Here is a 15528-nt window from a genome sequence, read left to right on the forward strand (position 1 = left end):
TGCTGTTTTGCAGAAAATATAAGAAGTTTGAAACTCTAGTGCGAATATGTAAGACAAAATTCAAAAATATAAATACTGATGTCCAGCAGACTTGTGTCTTTTAAAAAAATAAAAGGATGTTATTTGGTAGATTTTTAATTATACCTTTTAATTTTCGATGGACCAATAAAGTGGCATCATCTTCCTTTGGATGTTCTACTTTGAATTGTCTCCAAGGTCGATAAACAACCAGTGTTAATTAAACAACCGAAGTTAGTTGTTATAATGACACTTTAACTTTGCAGCAATTTGAAATTTGAAAAAAATATATACTACAGTAGACAAGTTCGATAAAGGAAACTGATAACCACTATGATGAGTCATAGATAAAACTAGTTTTCTCCGAGCTTTAAGTGATGTCACCACAATCTATTAATATAAGGAATATATCTATAAATATATATCCATAGAACTTATCTATACAAAGGTCAACTATCATTATTACGATGTGTCGTATCGTTCTGAATACGTCGAAATAATTTTCAACACTACCAACAGTAAGTAAACCTAGTAAATAAATTAATAGGACATTAAAGCATTAAATTGTAAGCAAACTAAGTTTATAAAGAATATGTAGTAATGAAAATTTTGAGAACTTTTTAAATATACATTGGTGTTTAATACTCGTGGACAAAATGTCATGATCAAATTAAAAATAAATCAATTACAAATACGAGGAAGTAATTCTCATTAAGCTATATAGTTAACTCCTTTATATACGCAAATTTAACACAAAGCTAAGTATCTACTTTTCAATTGTAATCTATTTTAAGTCAATATTATTTACTCATCTAAATACCGAGGTTTTGCCCACCCGGTGAATAATACTGTCAGTACTGCTGGGAGGGCGTTTCGTTTCGGAGGCTACCACCAGCCCAGATCAGCGCTTATTTGCGTGCATGAAACATAATTGATAGGTCATTTTCTGAAATTTACTATCTATACAATGTTAAAATTAATTGAAACACTTAGGATTTTCTTCCTCCAGCGAGAGGTTTTTGGTTTTCAATGCTCATCAACGTTATTATTGATTTGTCCCTCCAACTGTTTTATTCGAGCGCAAATGCTGATTCTCAATTAGTCGCATGCTCGTCTAGCGTACTGAATTATAAGGTTAGTATTTTTCATGAGTTTTTACTTGCAATAGCAGCAATGACAGCAATTACGTATTATCAAAGAGGCAGGGCAAAACTCTTCTGCATTTATTGCTCTCCTCGCAGTGTCAAATTAAAAAAAGATGTCAAATACATTTGTATTACTGGCAGTCGAATATCAAAGGGTATATATAATATACTTAAAACATTTGGCAACGACTTTTATTTATTTCATCTAGTAAGACAAAATGTTTTGCGGTGATCGATGTATCTGTTGTTGCCATTTTGATACATTTTTTTCCAAATTTAACATGTGTTTTTTTTAAATATTTTGCATCGAATGACGTCGCTAACCAAAATTATTTTAATTTGTATCCAGAAAACCATATATAGCATAAGTCTAACATATTTTGGTTTTGATTAAAAATATACTTATACAAAGTTTGGATAAATAATCAAAAACTGTTAAAAAAATGTGACTTTCGGCTAATCTGCAGACGCCTATAATTTCGTTACCTGTTGTTAGAGCCTCAAAGAGCAAACAGCTGCGAATCTTTCAAATTAAGTAAAGGGTTGAAAGACTTTTTAAAAATGTCCTTTAAACATATTAAAGTTTGCTGCATATTGTTTAAATAACCTAAAATAAATAGCATATCGAATCTGAAGATCTATCTTTGTATATCAAAAATCCTTAAATTATCTATTTTCTAATTGTATTTAATCGCAAAAAGAATTACTTCTCTGTTGTCCCCGGCTTACACGTTACAACAATGATTGGGCTGCATACACATATAACGGTTGATTCTTGGTTGTTTAACTAATTTCCTATGTCAGATATTTCATCCATATTTTGAAAGAGAAAAAAAAAAAACAAATTACAATTGATTCAATAGGTAGTTGTACTTTAAGCCACATATTTTATTTTACAGCAAATATAATGAATCAACTGTGCAAAATTTTGCGTGCTACATTCATCGTTCCGTTTTCTGCTGGTCTGATAAAGGAGCGACGAAATGTAGGATTTTCAGTACATGACGGCAGTATTGCTGGAGTAGTTCTATTGACCACAGCCATGATCATCATATTTGAAACAATAGTTGTACTACCAGTGAATCAGTCTCGATTGCTGATGATAGGACTTGCAGGTCTGGCGTTAATCGGTCTAGTGATGTGCAGTGTTGCAGCTCGATGCCGTTCTAACTGGGTAGAAATAAAAATTGTAAAACCTAGCGATCAATTGAAACTAAAATTTCTGTGGTTGTTTTGTATCGGGAATATTATATATCAAGCATTGCAACTAGCGATGCACCTCGTCTGCAAGGTTTACAACTTCCAAGTCACACTATTTTGGGCGTTCACCTGGACATTTCAGATATGTCAAACTGTTTTCATTCACTATTTTTCTAGATTTGAATTTGCAAATGTTTTGTGTTTGTATTACGGTTTATTGGTTTTATTTGTGACAAATATTTCAATGTGGTCACAGCAAACTTTCTATACATACAGAATTAATCATGATATAAATATCAGCTATCTCATTAATAGCACAGTCTCAAACTGTTTATACGTTGATGGACTCTCTAAGGCAGTAGGATTTTTAAATCCGTATCTGCAACCGGTATTACTAGAATACTCTCTTCTAAGTTTGATATTTCTTTCCGAAATGTGGCCAAAAAAGAAGGTTGAATTTGAGACACTCAACATTTCCCTTTCAACAGACATAGACGATGAAAATCAAACATTACTGGTACAAAATGATGACCTGGATAGTGAACAACACCCACTACTGCCGCGCTGTAGTGTCTGGCATAAAAATTCAGTACGTGTCCTAGTAATTGGTTTACTATACAATTTCTCATTTATGCTAATTCAGTGTATTTACATATATGGACCGAGGGAAAAAATGACAGATTACAGATCATTTTCCAACATTGTCTTCTTTTGTGCTAATTTAGTACGAACGCCGCTAATAATCAAGTGTTTCTATGCATTGAACGGACAACTAAGACCAAAACAGGAAACTAATAGTGGGATGAGCTTAGATCAGTTTGTTATTATAACAAGTTCTTTCGCAACTTGTGGATATTATATTTTAGATTGTTTCGGTGATGCATATCCAAATTCAAAACCATTAGAAGTTCTGTTTCGAATTAATGCTGTCCTCCGTGTTTTTGCTACACTTTTTCAAACATTATTTATTTTGCAAATGAAACACTACAAAAAGATAGGAGACCAAAAGCCTTTTTGTTCAGTACAAAATACTTTTTTGTTTGTATCCTTGGTAAATCTTGGAATATGGATGTCTTACACTTTTGTTAATCCCAGATATCGTGTGAGACAATCTAATTTTTTATTGGAAAGTTTTTGGTTTCCATTTGTAATATTCTATCATTTCGAATGTTTTGTCGCATTTTACAAGTTCTTTCGAGCATAATGAAAATAAACTTCGTATGAACTTGTAATGACAACACACGTACTTGCATTGACCGTTTTGTTATCGTTATAAAATTACCGAATTCTATGTTAATTGTATGCATTAATTTTGTAGTTTGTTTTTAATAAGTTAAAAGGACAAAGTGCGATTATGGACGTTTGTTAGTCGTAATTTTTCACTGAGACATTACAGTATATATTAAGGATGTACACCTCTGAGGAGCCAAAAATTTCTAGAATTAAACTTTTTTTCTTAACCTGATTTTTGGGTTTAAATGACTGTAAAAAAATAATTGGTGAAGAATAAATCATATGGTGGTGCACTTCTATTTTTGCTACGGCCCGTTGAAAGTACCAAATTTTGATGATTTTCCCATTTTTTCATCAATTTTTACCCATTTTGGGGCTATTATCGTGAAAAAAATCACAGTTCCACAATTAGACATTTGTTCATACTTTCAATAAAGATGAAGTGGACCAATCTGAATAAATTTTACTTAAAAAAACTATAGGTAGTGTTAATATAAGAAAGTTTTATCATATTTTGATGCTTTTTCGTGTCAAATTTACCATGCTGTCAATTTTGTAAATTTGTGATTTTTCTCTGTTTTAAGAACAAAATGCATATTATTTCAACTTCTTTGTTATAAATGATTGAAAAATACATATCTAAGAAATTTGAAAAGAAAAAGGGATATGGCATGTACATGTTTCTGATAAAATCCTTTCTTGTACCCCTCACTCATTTTCTCAAAATATTGGCTAAAAAGACTGACTTGATTGGTAATAAAATTTGAAAAATTTATTAGTACTCAAAAACTACTTATTGTAAATACACAATTCTTTCACAGAGTTAAGTTTGATTATAACATTTTCTAAATTCATTGATATTTTCCACTTGTATCACATGTTTTGGAAATAATTCCAGAACGAGATTTCAACGAGACTGAAACGTCAGAAGAATACATCCTTAATATAAAACAAAGTTCAGTACAATTAGTAAAGACATCATACCAAATGTAATTATGACGTCATAGAACAGATACTTCCTGGCATTTTGTATTTATATTTTCTATAGCAACATATTTACTTAGTTTCATTGGTGCATGTCTATATTTCCACTCGAAAACGCATGTCCCAATTTTTACCGTCTTTCGACCTTAAAATTCGAAAATTATTGAAGCAGTTTAATTGAAATTACATTTTTAATTTTGCACATATCGGTCATTAATTTTTTTGCATTTTTATAGAATTTTGGCTCAAATAGGAATCTCTGAAAAATCACCTCTTTATGATTTTTTTTAAAACTTAAAACTCCTTATATTTTCTTCAATTTCGTGTATATACTTTTATCTCTGGGTAAATACCTTTTTTTTCTCCTTTTTTCGTTTTCGTTCTTGTTGTTTTTGTTTGTTTGTTTAATTGCTTGTCTTAATTTTTCTGACTTGATACAGTTTACTTTGCTATCCCAAATATCAGTTATGTTTAAGGCTTTTAGAATTTTTCAATTTTTGTCATAAATTGTAAACACATTTGTACGTTACACAAACCAGTTCTCATCATACATAATTATAGTTTTATCATAGTTATATTATTTTATTGTTGTTGTTTATTATCCCTTTAAGTAGTGTAACTATATTTCATCCCTTTATTCTTTGTATAAAATGTAGTCTATGAGACGACTACATTTGATTTACATAGAAGTTATAAATAATTATTTAATCTTTTCTCTTGTTCTTTAAAAAAAACCTATTAATTTGATAAAACAGGAATAGTGTCATTCGTTTCAAATTTTCCAGATGCAGTAACACTTTCAGACGGTGTTTCATAGTTATGGATTTTGAATGAAATATGTATTGCGTCTATTTTTGTCATCAAATTGATACCTTATCACTGGTTTTTTTTGACAATATGAATCCATGTACTGTCTTATCCTTTTCTGGTTTGGTTGCAAAAACCTGATTTTTTTTTCACATTTGAATGCTTAGTTACTTCGTCATTTTTTAAAGGGTCTGATTGCAAGATAAAAGTAGAGAAAGGTTGTTTTACCTTGCTTGGTGATACTGAAGTAACGAAATCTTTTCAGTAACTGAACTGAAAAAACATTAAATGCTGCAAGAGGTATACTAGTGATTAAATTAGATGTAATATTTACTTTCAATTCGACATTTGAAAATATCATTAAAAGAAGGAGAATTGTTAAGATTTCCAATAAGACAACTATTCACCCAAGTCGAAAGGCAAAAAATTTGGAACAACTACATGCTACCGTTCGACCTTCAACAATGAGTTAACTCTTACCATAAACTAATCTGTGAAAGGCCCCGGGATGACAAAGTGACAAATTAAAAAGAAAACGAACTGCCAGATTTAAACTTAAACTATAAAATATAAATGATAAAGAGCGCAACAAATGACATTCACCAGATAAGAGATTCCTTGGACAGGTACATAAAATATGTGGCGGCATTAAGCATGTTTGTGAGTAGTCATCATGGCTTGAGGTAATCGAGAAACACGGAGAAATTATGAATAGTGTCATTCATTTCAAATTTTCCAGATGCAGTAACACTTTCAGACGGTGTTTCATAGTTATGGATTTGGAATGAAATATGTATTGCGTCTATTTCTGTCATCAAATTGATACCTTATCACTGTTTTTATTTGACAATATGAATCCATGTACTGTCTTATCCTATTCTGGTTTAGTTGCCAAAACCTGATTTTTTTTCACATTTGAATGCTTAGTTACTACGTCATTTTTAAAGGGTCTGATTGCAAGATAAAAGTAGAGAAAGGTTGTTTTACCTTGCTTGGTGACACTGAAGTAACGAAATCTATTCAGTAACTGAACTGAAAAAAACATTAGAGGCTGCAAGAGGTATACTAGTGATTAAATAAGATGTAATATTTAATTTCAATTCGACATTTGAAAATATCATTAATATAAGGAGATTTGTTTAGATTTCCAATAAGACAACTATCCACCTAAGTCGATAGGCCAAAAATTTGGAACAACTACTAGTACATGCTACCGTTCGACCTTCAACAATGAGTTAACTCTTACCATAAACTAATCTATGAAAGGTCCCGGGATGACAAAGTGACAAATTAGATAGAAAACGAACTGCCAGATTTAAACTTAAACTATAAAATATAAACGATAAAGAGCGCAACAAATGACATTCACCAGATAAGAGATTCCTTGGACAGGTACATAAAATATGTGGCGGCATTAAGCATGTTTGTGAGTAGTCATCATAGCTTGAGGTAATGGAGAAACAGCACAAAATAAGAACGAACTGTTAAAATCAGTTGAATAACACGACTCTATGACAGGTAAAATATTATCAAAAGTAAGTAAATCATCAAGGTAAAGGTAAGTATTGTGACGAATTGTTAGTTCCCTGCACTGGAACTTGTTTCCCCAAAAATTGTGTGTTGACATTGTTTTAATCGTACCGATAAATGACTTTTGTTATTATATATTTATTGTATAAGTATGTTTAAACATTGTTAATTCTAAAACTTTTATTATCCTTGTCTCTGTTATTACACTCGGGACACCTCTGAATTGTTTATTTCAATTGACGTACAATGACGTTTTACCTATTTTGGTAATTACCAGTTCCGGTTTAGGTAATTTAGGTATTTCCTAAATGGTAAATGGTAAACCAAATCGGTAAAGTGGATTACCTAAGTATAAATACGGCGGAGGATTCAGATAAGTCTTCAGCACGATTTTACCCTATGCAAGTAACTATCGCTAATTTCAAGCGATTTTAATATAAATATAGATACCAGTTACCAGACCCAAGTAGTGATAAGGGAGACGACATATTACAATGTACGAGGAGACAAAGTCCGTATAAAGTGGGTTTGATAAATCCTTTACAATTCCAGTTACACTTACAAAATAACTTCGCAAGTTAAACTATTTAACGAATCTTTTGGTATCGAGTTTTACCATTTACTGAATACTAAATTACAATTAGTAAACTTTCTGAGTATATTTTTCCGCTATCCATTTACTTTATTTACAGAAGAAGGCTGATAAAATGTCTGTTTATTAGAATTGAACACTGTTAAGTTATTTAAAATATATATGTATTGTTGATATTTAATGCGTATTAAAGTTAAGTATTAGATACAATACAAAGGTAACAAAGAAACAGGCCGGTAACAAGCGTTGCCGGATAGTTTTTCTGCACGAGTAGTCAGGTGAAGGTCCGAGGCGATAGCCGAGGACCTTGACCTGACTACAAGTGCAGAAAAACTTTACGGCAGTTTGTTTCCGGCCTGTTTTTTGTTACCTTTGTATTGTATCTGACTTGTACGACGTTTCAAGAAAGAAGTAGTACATTTTGCATTTAGAAGAGGTAGCAAAATTAAACAGATTAGAAACTGAAATGACCATATACAAGTTAATGTAAGTTACAGTTTAAACAAACTTTTTTTAACTTTCCTTCAGCCGAGAGTTTTTTTTTCTAAAATTAAAAAATCTAATAATTTTATAAAAAAGAACCATATCATATATTGTTGAAAAAATGCAGGATGTGCCATTCCATTCCCCATTCCCCCTTAAAAAAATAATAAAAATCGTCCGTTTGTTCCCAAATATATGAATTCAATATATATGATTTCAATAACAATATAAATGTATAAAAAGAAAGAATTTTTTATTTCATTAGTGAATGAAATGTTATGAAAAAATAGATTTTGGCTTGTTATTAGATATATATAGGCATATATTTTAGTTTTTTTTTAAATTTTCATGCTTGTAGGTCTCTTATAGTATTGATCAGGATTAAACACGTGTCACAATATGATCCAATCGCAGCTTACCGTCCAAAATTGGTGACATAAGTTGAAAGATTTTCTTCAAGATTTGCTGCCTATTTGAATATGTATTACACGGACACTTTTTATTTATAGGATCAATCGTGCATTGGTGAGTTGATAGGGATTTTATCTTTTGATTAGATTTTTTTTTTTTTTTTATATATATTTCCTGTCTTTTATATTGATATATAAAAGTCGGTACCAGCATTTCTTGACTTTCAGCATTGTCCAGAATACTATTCATGTCCATATATTGAAAAAATACATTTACATATCGACCATTATCTTCAAAAGGGGGTATGTTTTTATTTACTTTTTCAACGCTATCACCAAATATTTTTTCGAAATTAGCACTATAATATACTGTATTTGGAAAATCAGGAATCAGAACATTATTTTGTCATCTGCTTGACCACACTATATTTTTTCTCATAAAATTGGGGATCAGAATATTTTTTTTGGGGAAAAAACCATAACCCCCCTTTTTGAAGTTAAATGGTCAATTCCGTAGTGTACTGATATGAATAGTAATATACTGGAATTATTTGAAAAAAATATAGTTATTTGATGCCAACGTAAATATTTTAATAAAAAAGACAGGAAATGTGTCGGTGAAACAAAAACTTCAAATCTTACTGAAATTTAAAGTGCCCATGAACTCACTGATCATGCACGAGTGATTCAATTCATAAAAAGTGTCCGTGTAACAACTAAAAAGTGTCCGTGTATCATCTATAGAGTGTCCGTGTAACACCCGTTAATGTACTGTTTTTCTATAGCTCTGCTGGGGGCAAAGTCGTACAATATAAGTTGTTTTTATTTAACGAGTCTGTTATTCTTACAAACATCGATACGGAGAGTTACCATACAAAACCACGCTTTTACGGACCAAAAACCTATAATAAATGGAAGTTTTTAACGACCTTGACTGGCTATACAGCCCTTGCACGGTCGGAAATCCAAAAACCTAAACTCCAATCTACCCCTTTATATCCGAGTCATTACCTTACCAGAGAATCCAACCTTACCAGGGTGTATACAGAATACCAGAGTACCACGCTACCAAAGAAAGAGTTATTGGATGTACACTTATTCTCTATTTATGACAGTCACTGCTATTACAAAAACATATTCTTATAGCATTACACTAAGGCCCGGCCGCTCGGTTTTCGTTGCAGTATTATTAAACTTATCGATTAAATGGAATTAAGACGAAAATTTCCTAAATTTGGCCATAAACAATAAACAGCGATCCATAACAATACAGGGACACAACGGGTGCCCATAGAAATACCTACAACCTGTGGGTAAACTTTTAGGCCGAATCATGCATATATGTTGTCAAGGAAAACTACTAAAATTGCAATGCTTTACAGAATATTTAACATCTTCTAACATTATATCACTCTGCATAATCATAAAAAATGTTAGAACATACATCGGGGAAAATGAACTGAATGTCATTTCTAATATAAAAAAATATATATATATCATATGAAATAACTCGTTAAAACAAACATAAGGAATATGCACGTTTCGTAAATTCTAATAAAAGCTATATCATATCAATCAACTTGAATGAACAAAAGATGCCTGACGTAGTGCATACGTCAATGAGACAGTAAGCAAAAGACTAGAAAAAACATAAACAACAACATCAATATGGTTCTTTCTTCTATTACAATTTTAATAATTTTGACACCAGTCTTTAGTAAAGATTCTTATTCTACCATCAAAAAGTTGGGGTTTTTTTTTTGTGTGCTATATTTAGTATTTGTGATCTAAGATAAATTGACCTTAAAATCGATCTTATTATTCCTCTCATTGCATGTGATCATCTATTTTGTTTAGGTTCAAATCCAACGTAAGGTCCATTAGTAATCATTCGGAAACCCTCTTTCTGCACTTCTTTTCGTATCTGCAATTATCAACATAAGGTCGTCAACAACAACGAATTGTTTATAAACAATAACATCAATATGGTTCTTTCTTCAATTACAATTTTAATAATTTTGACACCAGTCTTTAGTTAAGATTCTTATTCTACCATCATTAAGTTGGGTTTTTTTTGTGTGCTATATTTAGTATTTGTGATCTAAGATATATTGACCTTAAAATCGATCTTATTATTCCTCTCATTGCATGTGACCATATATTTTGTTTTTGGTCCAAATCCAACGTAAGGTTCATTAGTTATCTTTCGGAAACCCTCTTTCTGCACTTCTTTTCGTATCTGTAAACTTTACCTTTAATATATTTACAACATACTCAATAAGGATATTTCTAGCATTTTATTTGATCATATATCCAAGTTTGGATCTAACTCCAAGTAAGGTAGCTAAGTCTCATCCGTTAACCCTTTTCTCAACTGATTTAGTTTTATTTTTAATATCTCTGATCTTTACCTTTACAATCGATAGAGACTTCCTCGCAATATGTATGTTTTACATTGCTTCTCTTATATTTCAAAGGTCACGTCAGCGACCGGGGATATATTTGAGATGCCGTGTAATCAATCTGCATTTAGGTATTAAATAACCATTTGATCTTTTCTCTGGTATTAAACTTTTTCTAACAGAAAAGCTATTTGTTTTGTTTTATAAAAAAATAAGAAGATAAGATAAGAATAGTGTCCGTATCAAAAATTCACATTATGTGAAGAAAAGCAGACGTTTTCTTTATCAAAAAGGAAGTATGTTTTGTAATGTCTACATGAAATGATTTTTAAAACGGACATATTTTCTAGCAAATTATGATTATATTTAAAGAATGTGTATTTATAATCTATCATTATTACTTTTCACTACAACTATACGTCACCGTACGGCCTTCAAAAATTACCGAAACCCACACCGCATAGTCAGCTATAAAAGGCCCCGAAATAAAAAATGTAAAACAATTCAAACGAGAAAACTAATAACCTGATATATGTAAAAACAATGAACGAAATCAAATATGATATACAGCAAAAAACAACAACCATTGAATTACAGGCTCTTGACTTGGGACAGGCACATACAGAATGTGGCGAGGTTGAACATGTGAGCGGGCGCCCCCTAACCTGGGACAGTGGCGTAACAGTAAAATATATGAAGAAACTATAAAATCAGTTGAAAAGGGCTTAACTTATCAGATCGATACAAAGCAGAAAAAACAAGTTACAAAAACGCAGACCGGACGTGGCAGGGAGTTTATACATCCCTACAACAAGAAAGACAATACGTACAGATCTGAGAGAACTCGCAGCTACTGACAGCTAGTTCAAAGCCAATAACAACTAATAAAAAAATCATGTATCTAAGACTGAAGTATCAATCAGCACACATCCAACATCCAATTCATTTAGTGTAAAGACGTCATTACAAAATGTCACATCCGGTGTCACCTGATAGGTAACTTCACACTTATTCTAAAGATTATATGGTTTCTTTTATATGAAATTAGTACAAAATTGAATTCTTCTGAGAAACACCAGGGCACTTCCGGTTATATTATGTCGTCCTATATTGCAAAAGACTTCATGGCTTATAGTGTACCAGTATGACGTTATAGCAAATATCAAAATCAAATGGCCTTTGATCTTGACTTCAATGTGAAGGACAAATGTTAAGGAACTCTAATCAAAAGCCTCCAAGTCTTATAAGTATGATTAAGAAGATATCCTATACTAAACAGCTTAATTTGAATATTTAAGGGGAGAAAAATCATATAAAAAGTCACTAGAGCACTTCGACCCAAATCTATTGGTGTAACGTCAAGACGAATGAACTGTTCAATATCATACACCAAATATGTAATCGACATGTTGCGAATCAAAAGCAACATTTTAGAAGCAAAAGTTGCGGAAGAAAAAAAATAATAATCAGAACAAATTCAACAGGTCTTTGCACGGAAAAGTAAAAATAAAATAAACAATTCTACTCAATTCAATCATGGGTTTATACATCTATGATTCAATAAACGACAGTTTTGTACATTGCACGTATTTTTTGAAAAGTCGTCGTGAGTTAAAATATTAAAAACTTCCTGTTTCGATTAATTTACAAGGAAACAATACAGATAATGATGACTGAAGATCAAACTAAAAACGAAAATTCCCGTGAATCACAATAAAACAGGCAAAGAATACTAATCGCGCAGTGTATATCTCTACAGGTCTAATAATAAAGAGTATACAGAACTAGGTTGAATTGAATCGACACGAAAGGTAGGAACTTAATGTATCATATTATCTGGATGAGTTACATAGTACGAGGAATAAATTAGAATTGTATTTCCTGTTTATTGTGATGATAAATGTTTAATGTATGGTATATCGTCTAAGAGTCTAGACATGGAAAGTATAATTAGAATAGGAAGAGGAGATTAATTTTCGGGTTCAATCCACTAACACGTAGTAACAGTTACCACAGTGTTATTTTACGATGACATAGTTTTGCTCATCACAAAAATTCTTTTATTGTCAATTGAGTTTATCTGAAGTAACAATTTCAAAAATGTTTAGTTCTCAGAAATCTTTATGTCAATTCCCCGTTTCAAAATCTATTGCTTTCCGGTATATATTTAAAAGCATACACCAAAACATTGTGTTGGTTATCAACATTCTTAAATAATGTAAAAAGTTAAAATTGCGTCACGTTATTTTATTTGCATTTTTGGTATACAAACAAAACAACTCACCAAAGATACCAGGCTTATAATGTTGTACGCCTGATGCGTGTTTCGTCGACAATAGACTAATCAGTGACGCTCGAATGAAAAAAACTTGAAAGCAAAATAAAGTACGAAGTTGAAGAGCATTCAGAACCAAAATTTCGGAAAGGTTTTACCAAATACAGCTCTGTTAGTACTTGCAAACATACTCTGTTCCTGGAGTAGAAAATCCTTAGTATTAGTATTTCGATCAATGTTTTGTAATCTGTGAATAAACTCCTATAAATTTTGAAATTGTGAATTTGGACAACACATCTGTTGTCACATTTCTGTTTCCAAATTCAAATTCTATCAAACTATTTCGGCAACCTGTCACTTCCATATACAAAAATATAGGCGTAAAACACATATTTTTATAATTTTTCTGCATTCGATGCATGTTTATGAATGAAAGAAACGAGAAGAATAACTAATATCATTTGAAGCGTTTCTTGTATGATTATTACATTTTGCTTACTAAGACCAGTTTAGTATTATGAACAAATACAAGATGATTGATATCAGATCATTAAAACATTTAGTATTGCTGTCCTATAAATTAAGTACTGTGACTATCTATTTCAGGAAAGGAAAAATGGTTGAAATATTGACACCGTTTAATGGTCACCTCAATAACTAAATATCCGTTTTACATGATCAACTTCCATCTTACAGCGAGATTTAAAATGAGACAAAAATTGAAGAAAATCCTGCATGCTGCATTTGTTATGCCATGGACAACTGGTTTGATTAAAGAATATCGTAACGGTGACTTTTCCATTCATGACGGCAGCATTGCTGGAGTAGTTATTTTGACAACAATTATTATCATGATATTTGAACTCATGTGTTTCTTTCCTAAAACTACTTCCCGGATAGTAATGACTGTTTTGTTGATCATTGCAGTTTTCACCTTGATTTCCCTAAGCCTTTCAGCTTGCAGGAATAAACACTGGACAGTGCCAAGAAGTTCAAAAGGCAGTCACAGTTTGAAATTGAAATTCCTTTGGCTATTTTGTGTAGCAAATATTACTTTCGAAATAGTGAAATTTGCAATTTATAGCAAATGTGACCAACTTCCAGATGTTCTACTTTATTACATTTCAACTTGGATATTTCAAATTTTGCAAACATTCTTCCTTCATTACTTTTCCAAATTCATATTTAATAATATATTGTGTCTTTATTATGGATTTCTTGTTCTTGTTGTCACAAACTTTTCACTGTGGACACATCGAACTATATTTACATATTATGAAGCCAAATCATTTTTAAACATCAGTGACATAAGTGGAAATGTATGTAATGATACAAAATCGTTTGTTCCGATGAAACAATTTAAACCATTTTTAGATCCAGTGTCTTTAGAATACTGTCTGTTATGTGTGATACTCCTATCCGAGATGTGGCCGAGAGCAAAATATCCCGAACTTCAAAGTCGACAACTACAAGAGTCCTCTTCGAGGCAAGACACAGAAGAACATCAGTGGTTATTACGTTGCAATAGCAATGTTCCGACTAGAACAGTTTGGAATAGAAAATCCATTATAGTTTTAATTATTGGTATCTTGTATATGATTGTATTTATTGTTATTCAGACATTGTTTCTTAACATTGATCAACTGAGAAATAATTACTTGCACGTAGCTTTCGTATTTTATGTTTGTGGAAATTTCATTCGGATACCACTTACAATAAAGTGTTTTTACGCATTTTCTGCACAACTCCGTCCTAAATCAAATGCTCAAACGGTCACAGACATGAAACATGTAATTATTTTAGTTAGTTCAATGGCTACCTGTGGATATATAATAGCAGAATGTGTAGAGAATCTTCGCTACGGTGAAGTAAAAATCATACTTAATGCCATTTTCCGTGTGCTAAGCACTGTTATGCAAACTTCATTTATTTTACAAATGAAACAGTACAAACGAGTAGACAGGACAAACACTATTATGTCTGTACAGAATACATTTTTATTCATGTGTTGCATAAACTTCAGTTTTTGGTTTTCATATACCTTTATATCACCACAGTATACTGTCAGATTGCAAAGACACTTTTTTGAAATTGCCAGCTGGCTAAAAATTAAACATTTCTGGTTCCCTTTTATTATATTTTACCACTTCGAGTGTTTTATCTCATTTTATGACTTCTTTAGAAAATAACATTGTTGTTTTTGAATTCTGACTATTAATAATACGTTGCATTATATTGTTCTTCTCTCATATACAATAAAAGTTGATATTTGATGTCTTCCTATCTTATTCTATTTTTCATTCTCAAATTCTGTTATATCGACCCGTAACACACTTTTCCTGTTAGAAATATTGTGTATTAAAATGTTTTAACATTTACAGTTTGATCGGATCAAATTAAACTAGCCCTACACTACCGTTGTCAGCCATACAAACAAGTAGACAGGACT

The 15528-nt window shown here is 31.4% G+C and overlaps 2 protein-coding genes across 2 annotated transcripts; both read left to right on the forward strand.

Annotated features, from left to right (window-relative positions):
* The first annotated feature begins 450 nt into the window (after window positions 1–450).
* On the forward strand, window positions 451–5160 carry LOC127708538 (uncharacterized). Its single transcript, XM_052213435.1, has 2 exons — window positions 451–536; window positions 2063–5160. The coding sequence occupies exon 2, from the start codon at window positions 2071–2073 to the stop codon at window positions 3565–3567; it is 1497 nt and encodes a 498-aa protein (XP_052069395.1). The 5' UTR covers window positions 451–536; window positions 2063–2070; the 3' UTR covers window positions 3568–5160.
* Window positions 5161–11975: 6815 nt separating this feature from the next.
* Window positions 11976–15352, forward strand: LOC127708557 (uncharacterized). Its single transcript, XM_052213463.1, has 2 exons — window positions 11976–12615; window positions 13686–15352. Exon 2 carries the CDS (start codon window positions 13721–13723, stop codon window positions 15266–15268), a length of 1548 nt encoding a protein of 515 aa, XP_052069423.1. The 5' UTR covers window positions 11976–12615; window positions 13686–13720; the 3' UTR covers window positions 15269–15352.
* The last annotated feature ends 176 nt before the right edge of the window (window positions 15353–15528 follow it).

Source organism: Mytilus californianus, unplaced genomic scaffold (assembly GCF_021869535.1).
Source record: "Mytilus californianus isolate M0D057914Y unplaced genomic scaffold, xbMytCali1.0.p SCAF_7, whole genome shotgun sequence".
In the NCBI taxonomy this organism is placed as follows: Eukaryota; Metazoa; Mollusca; class Bivalvia; order Mytilida; family Mytilidae; genus Mytilus; species Mytilus californianus.